This window comes from Solanum stenotomum, chromosome 11 (assembly GCF_019186545.1).
Source record: "Solanum stenotomum isolate F172 chromosome 11, ASM1918654v1, whole genome shotgun sequence".
Lineage (NCBI taxonomy): Eukaryota > Viridiplantae > Streptophyta > Magnoliopsida > Solanales > Solanaceae > Solanum > Solanum stenotomum.
This window is the reverse complement of record NC_064292.1, coordinates 11,790,183-11,798,135: the sequence shown is the minus strand read 5'-3', so window position 1 is coordinate 11,798,135 and position 7,953 is coordinate 11,790,183. Positions and strand designations below refer to the sequence as shown.

General features: G+C 29.1%; 1 protein-coding gene across 1 annotated transcript; it reads left to right on the top strand.

The window, feature by feature from the left end:
* Window positions 1–3,722: 3,722 nt before the first annotated feature.
* On the top strand, window positions 3,723–7,510 carry LOC125844724 (AP2-like ethylene-responsive transcription factor PLT2). The gene is made up of 9 exons (XM_049524050.1): window positions 3,723–3,910; window positions 4,007–4,424; window positions 4,531–4,613; window positions 4,746–4,754; window positions 4,972–5,060; window positions 5,191–5,264; window positions 5,679–5,729; window positions 5,877–5,953; window positions 6,792–7,510. Exons 1-9 carry the CDS (start codon window positions 3,772–3,774, stop codon window positions 7,508–7,510), a joined length of 1,659 nt encoding a protein of 552 aa, XP_049380007.1. The 5' UTR covers window positions 3,723–3,771.
* The last annotated feature ends 443 nt before the right edge of the window (window positions 7,511–7,953 follow it).

The window sequence follows — 7,953 nt, the reverse complement described above, 5'->3', positions numbered from 1 at the left end:
GATAAGTATCCATGTGTTAGACTTAGTGTCACAATTAGAGTGAAATTTTTCCCTAATTCACAAAAATAAAAATAACACACACTATTGTGAAATAATTTATACATTAGTGGTTCATCAAAAAATTCATAATAAGTGGAATTAAATAATGAACGAAGAACGAATAATCTATTACAACAAGTTAAAATACATTGATAATAAAAATAATTTATACAATAAAGTAGTATAAATTGATAAAAATATTGACATTCACTAGGATTTCATGGGGCAGAGCTTTTAGATCACCTGACCAAATATATAGTCTAGCAGGTCGGCGTATCATTTGGATATTAAAAATATTAGTATTACATATACTATAGTTGCTTAATTAACCATATGTTAATTAATTAACTTAGTTTATTAAAGGGTTAGCTAATTGAAAAACGTAATGGTTAATTATTAATGATGCTCTTTGAAATTTTGTTTATTTGACTAAGACTAAAGTTGTGAGTGGAAGACAGAAGGCACAGAAACAAATAGAGTTGTGCAGAGCAGTATAATCTTCTAGTTTGCAGTCGACATGCACTGCAAATACAAATATTTAATTAATGTACTAAAATAAGAAAATATTAAATTATAGTAATTTAATAATGTTTTAATATTTTGACGAGTGCGATTTCCAATTAGATGGTCAACAGAATTCTACTTGGAAACACAAATCAAATTTAATATTTCATCTGTGTTAATGTATGTGATGTTATTTAATTTGATATGTAGTTTTAAAAAGAAATTTTTTTGAAATTCATGATTTAAATGGTATTCATTTTAAAATGAAATTGTTATTAAATATATAAATATGACATTAACTTAAAGAAAAATGTGTCATATTAAATTGGATAGACTGAATACTAGTTTCTTTTATATACTCCATCTGTCCCAATATATGTAATATAATTTGAGATATGGGGTTTAACAAGTATGAAATTTTCTTATAATGCTTCAAAACTATCTTTAAAATAAATAAATTATTAAATAGAAAAGTAATAATTTGTAGATTTTTTTGTCAAATAAGTAAAATGATAATGTCGTCAAATATTATATCTAATAAAGAAATAAGTTATTTTTTTTAATTGATTCAAAAATATATATATATATATATATCATATAAATTGAAATGAAATTGCTTTGATAATTGGTTTAAATATGGTTATTGAGTAAATTTTAGTGTTGTGAAGGTACTTTAATTATTTAATATGTCGGATAAATTATTGTATATTCCGTACACATGCATTAGGGCTTCTACTCGGGGATCCACTCCCTGACTATTTCTTTCATCGTTACGCATTTAAACAATAACATTGCATTTATTGATGCATTTTTTTTTTATTATTATTCTACATAATATATATATATATATATATATATAGTAAAAATGTAAATTATTTTTTTTCACTATCTATCTGTATTTTTAATATATTATAGAAGGTGAGCTACTATTTTTTTATAAAAATACCAATTTATATCTATATAATCAGTGACGAATCATGTATTAGATCGAAATAGATTCCTAGTCCTCTAGATCTAAACATCCAACCAACTGCACCATTTAACTTTCTTATAACATAGATGTCAACAGATAATATTATACCACGGGTTCACGCATGTAAATCCGCCCGGTATATAAACATAACTTTCCATATATTGATTGTTTTCCTACATTTTAGTTTTTCTTTTTGTATTAATCTATCTAATGGAATATATTATATATGTATAGTATTGTTCATATTATTTTGAGAAAACTGATTAATCTTCAAAAATATTTCTTCTTTTATCAAGAAAGTTTCCTTATTTCCTACTAGTGCGTTATTTCGAAAACATTCCCTTCTTTTTGGTAAATGCAATTTTAATACATCTGAAATATATGGTTCTTTTTTATCCTAAGATATCTTCAAGTCTATTTTCTTTGTCATCTTCCCATTATAATTCGATAAAAGTTGCTAGTCAGACTAGAAAAAGAAAATAAAAGGGTAAAACTAATTATATATCTTTCTCTTCAAAACTTCAAATGATCAATTTAGAGGGATATATATAGTTGTGTATTTGTTACAATATAGTTACATAGTACACAAATCTACTTATAGAGAATATGAAAATAGCTTCAAAATCTATCAATCGCTTAATAACTCTCAACTAATTGTACATCGATCACTAATTTCGTAGCTAAATGATATTTACGTGTGATTTTTGTTATATACCTACTGAATTTTATCTGTCGTTGATTCCGTAGTAATCATACTTTACATATTTGGGTGGATTTGTGGGATTGAGTTGTGTGGATGAATATACAAGTGGTTGCACGAGTGATCAAAAAGAAAAATTAGAGTGTAAATGAGATGATTTGAGTAGTGTGGGAATGCTGGGCTTTGGGGTGTCATGAATTACACTCTACGAGGTATTTAAGAGAGTTCCAATACATCTCAACTTGGACATATATATTTTTTGTAGGGTTTCCCTTTGGACCTTTTTGTTTTGGGCTACTACCCTACTACTACCTAGTGTGGGGTGGTAAAAAATAATGGATTCTTTCCAATTGGAATTGTAGGTTTGTCTTAATTCAAAGACTTAAAAGGACCACTAGCTTTTCTTATAGTAAGACACTCGTGGCCTTTATTATATATAAGGACTTAATAATTTATATGTTGCTTACAATCTACTTTTTATGTATACAATATGTTATTTATATTAGAATTACTATGAGTATATATATAGCTATCTCCTTCTTCACAAAATTATAGCTATCTCTTTATTCCAGATAACTTTACCTTATAGTTTAAAATCATTAAATTAAGTCATTTTTTATATATTTTACATATCATTAGTTTAAATTATAAGGTTCAAAAGTCTTTTGTACCTTCTTAAAGTTTGTGTCAAATCAAAATCAGACAAAATTGAAACAAATGGAGTAATTGATATTCTCTCCTTTCACTTTTAGTGTTTCAAAAATATATTTTCACTTTTATTTGTTACTTTTAACATATAAAAAAAGACCAAAAAAATCAGTTTTACCCTCATCATTAATAATGTATTCCCCAAATTATTTTTTCCAAACCTACAACTATACTTATCAATTAATATGAGTATTATAATAATATACTTGTATCAATAATTATTTCTGAAGAGGTGTGAAAAGTAGACAACTAAAAGTGAATGGAGGGTCACAGAGTAACATGGTAAAACTAACTAATCTACTAATATTACATATTAAACTATATTGATAGTTTTAAAAGAAAACTATATATTAACCATCCTCTCTAAGTTCCCTCTCCAATGTAAACAATATTCTAGGACTCCTAGTTTGAAGTGTTGGAATGTGGTAAGCACAGTCATCTTCATATGAATCAATGACCATTCTCTAGTAAGTTGTGGGTAGAAAAAATCATTCATTTAAATACTTCATTCTTTCTCAATATTTATTTCTCTTTTAGACCTCTTCATTTTTCTCTCTCTCCCCTACTATAACCTCATATGCTTGGATGAATCATTATAAATGAAATAAAACCAAAGAAAGGTATAGGGGGATAGAAAGTGTGTGAGAGAAAAAAAGAAGAGGAGAGTCTCTTCATACTTTTTAGGGTAATTCATTCCTTTGTCAGTGTATTATACTCAAATATATATGCTACTAATAATGCATTTATGATTTGTTCTAATGTTTAATTCATTTATTTTTCCTTTTGGCTATGTGTGTAGGAACTTGATCCATTGGTATAAGACATTACATTCAAGAAATTTTCAAGAATGAATTCAAACAATTGGCTATCTTTTCCTCTTTCTCCCACTCATTCTTCTTTACCTCCTCATCTTCAAAATGATCAATCTCATCATTTTTCATTAGGATTAGTCAATGAGACTATTGACAATCCCTTCCAAAACCAAGGTATACGATATTACTCTTAACAAATATTCATCCCTGTTCTGAATGTTGAAGTGTGCGACCATCTCATCAATACTAATTCATATTTATTTTTTGTAGAATGGAACTTAATGAACACACAAGGAAGCAATGAAGTTCCAAAGGTGGCTGATTTTCTTGGAATGAACAAATCTGAAAATCAATCTGAATTAATCCCTTACAATGAAATCCAAGCAAACGATTCGGATTATCTCTTTCAAAACAACCACCTTATGCCATCAATGCAAAATGCTTTAGCTCCTCCTCCTACAAACAACTATGATCTTCAAGAAAATGCTTGTAATATTCAATCTTTGACATTATCTATGGGGAGTGGAAAAGGCTCAACTAGTGAAACAAGTGCTAGCCCTAGCACGAATGCTGCTACCGCGAGTGCCAGTGCTGAAAATAGTAATAACACTAGTATTGTTGAAGCTGCACCTAGAAGAACTTTAGATACTTTTGGCCAAAGAACATCAATTTATAGAGGTGTAACTAGGTAATGTTTTTTTTTTTTTTTTTTAAAAAAACTTAGGTTTCCTTTCTTTTTCTTTCTTATTTCTCATCATGACGGCCGTGCTCGTTCTGGACTTGAGAAAATGTAGACATAGATGGACAGGAAGGTATGAAGCACATCTATGGGATAATAGTTGTAGAAGGGAAGGTCAATCAAGGAAAGGTCGTCAAGGTGAAATTTCAATCATCAATAATCTCCTTTAAATAAATTTTCTTCTTTTTTTTTTCCAATCAATTGTTTCTAATTAACTAATTTTTTTTCTATCATTTTTTTGGGGTGGATGCTATTGTTATTCATTTGCAGTGTATTTGGGTAAGCAACTTAATTAACACTTTATTTGGTCAATCTTCAATTATTTTTCCCTATCTTGCTCGGACCCTTCAATAATATCAGTAGATGCGTGTTGAATTCTCCAAGAATAGTGTATTTTTGGAGAATCTGACAATGGTGATCAAAAGTGAAGGGTCCTATTATTTCTTAGAACATAATTTTATCATTTTTTTTTTGTTATTTATTTTTGTTTGCGTAGGAGGGTATGATAAGGAGGAGAAAGCAGCTAGGGCTTATGATCTTGCTGCATTGAAATATTGGGGAACATCTACCACTACAAATTTCCCAGTAATTAATTAGCCTTTACTTAGAACAATATTAAAAATTAATAATATAATAAATGTAGTAATATTTAATTAAAATTAAGGATTTGATTATTTATGGTCGTGTATATTAATTATTTATTTGATGAGTATAGATTAGTAACTATGAGAAGGAATGTGAAGACATGAAGCATATGACAAGGCAAGAATTTGTTGCTGCAATAAGAAGGTCAGAACCTTTTATAATTAAATTGATGTTATTATATATTCCATCTACTAAATCTTACTTTTTATTGTTATAGACTTTCTATTTTAAATATATAGTCAGAGTAATGTAGTGTTCTTTTATAGCTACCAATTATTGGAACAATAATAGAAATAGAAGATTTTGGCAGAGGCTGACCATTTCTTCTTTTCACTGACAACTTCTTTTAATTTCATATATATATATATATATATATATTTGTATTATAATTTTTAAGATTCTATTTAATTTTGTCATAGAAAATGTAACATTTTTTTACACCGTCAAATCAAATCAACGTAAAGATGACTACAAGTGATTTATACATTGATAGTGAAAACGATTATTATACTATCAGTATATTTAAGTTAAATTCATTTTTTCTTGCTATACATTCAGGAAGAGTAGTGGCTTCTCAAGGGGTGCATCCATGTATCGTGGTGTTACAAGGTATTCATAGTATTGTTTCCTTCTCTTCTTTTTTTTCTAATAAAAACTTTAGTAAGAAAAATAATTTTTTTTATTTTTATAATTTTAGTGTTGTCTTTATTCTCATCTTTTATTGTTGGTTTTTTCTCATGACATGTCTGGGAGCAGGCACCATCAGCATGGGAGATGGCAAGCAAGGATAGGAAGAGTTGCTGGAAACAAAGATCTCTACTTAGGAACTTTCAGTAAGTGAAAATTCTGAATCCGCCACTGAAAATATCTTTATTCTTTCTTTTTTCACTAAAATAAACTCTTTCCTGATTAAAATGACTAACAAATATATTCTATAGTGACTAACATGCTTCAATAAATTTTTAGTTTATGTTATGGATATTATAATGTAAAAATTATTTGATCTATCATATTGTTAAGCTAAATTATAATAAGTAATTCTTCAACTTATATGTAACCTAAAAGATAGAGAAATATTCAGGGGCGAATCTAGGGTTAGACTCAATGGTTTAAGAGTTTAAAATTCACCCTCGAGTCCTTTCTCACTCACCGGAGAGTCTACGTCTGATTAGGTGAGTTGCCAGATGGATCTATCATGTCTTGGGTAGAATTGACTGACGCATTCCTTAATAGATTCTTCCCACCTTCTCTAATGTTGCATCTCCGGGATGAGACTTGTATATGTGATAAATTAACAAGAATTCCTAGTTCAAATCTCAAGTATTCTGTTTCTATTTTTCAAATCCTGATTCCGTCACTGAAAATATCTTGTTATGAAGGTGGTATTATCTGTTCCTCTTTTCATGAGAAGATACATGTAATTATTACCCTAGGTGACATGATTGCATTTAAATTCATAGAAGCTTAAACACTATTTTTAGAGTTCAACTTCTTTACACTGCCATCTAGTGTAACATAAATTTAACTTCATCAAATTATCAAAAAGATAATTATAAGCAATTAAACATTGTGATCCTTATAATATAGACTTACAAAGTAAGGCAAAATATAAAATTGTCTACATTATTGGCTTGCAAAAATTCTAATTTGAAGATATTGTTTGATATGCAGCTACTGAGGAGGAAGCAGCAGAAGCATATGACATAGCAGCAATAAAATTCAGAGGGTTAAATGCTGTAACAAATTTCGATATGAATCGTTACGATGTTAAAGCCATACTTGAAAGCAACACTCTCCCCATTGGAGGAGGAGCAGCAAAAAGGCTAAAAGAAGCACAAGCACTTGAATCATCAAGAAAAAGAGATCAAGAAATGATGGCTCTAAACTCAAGTTTTCAATATGGAAACTCAAATCCTTTACAAGCATATCCTTTAATGCAACAACAACCTTCCTTTGACAATTCTCAACCTTTGTTGACTCTCCAAAATCATGACATTTCACAATACAACATTCAAGATTCGTCGTCTCATTTTCACCAGAGTTATCTCCAAACACAACTTCAACTTCAGAACAACTCGCATCAAGTACTATACAACAATTATCTTCAGAATAATCAAGTTTTCTTGCATGGTTTGATGAACAACAATGAAGGTAGTTCAAGTGGAAGTTATAGTACTGGAGGGTATTTTGGTAATTCTCCAGGACTTGGTGGAATGAGTTCAAATTCAACTTCAGGTAATAATGGAGGAGGTGGTGGTGGAAGTGTAGCACATGAAGAAGTTGCACTTGTCAAAGTTGATTATGATAATATTCCAAGTTACAATGGTTGGTCAGGAGAGTCACCTGTTCAAGGATCAAATCCTGGTGTTTTCTCAATGTGGAATGAGTGAGAAAATAATTAAAGAGTACTGTGGACAAAATATTTTGAGAGATTATGATAACATAGATGATGTTAATTTTCATGTTTTTATTTTGTTGGATCTTGACTAATGTTTAATGTGCTTCTTTATTTGGATTCATGAGGGTGAAATACCTCCAAACTTCATGCAAAGGTTAATGTGTTCATTTGAGTTTCTGTCATTTCTCCTCTTCTTCATAATGTTTGTTTACTTTGGTCTTATTTCTTTTTCTCTGAAGTTAATTACTTCTCCACCCCTTAACGATCGAAAATTGGATTGATCAACTTCTTCTGAGGTTGACTCATAGTGATCGTTTATCAAAGGACTCTGATTATCAAATGATTGAACAATCGGGAGAAATTTTGTTTCTATTCAATACTCAATACTATATTGTGGCTATTTAAATTTTCATTTTCATTTTGAATTTTTTTTCT

What these genes read in the sequence shown, in the direction of transcription:
- LOC125844724 (XM_049524050.1), top strand. Translation starts at nt 3,772, where the DNA reads ATGAATTCAAACAATTGGCTATCTTTTCCTCTTTCTCCCACTCATTCT. An exon ending in ATTTATAGAGGTGTAACTAG is followed by an intron (nt 4,425 to 4,530) that starts GTAATGTTTTTT and finishes GAGAAAATGTAG; the next exon opens with ACATAGATGGACAGGAAGGT. An exon ending in TCTCTACTTAGGAACTTTCA is followed by an intron (nt 5,954 to 6,791) that starts GTAAGTGAAAAT and finishes TTTGATATGCAG; the next exon opens with CTACTGAGGAGGAAGCAGCA.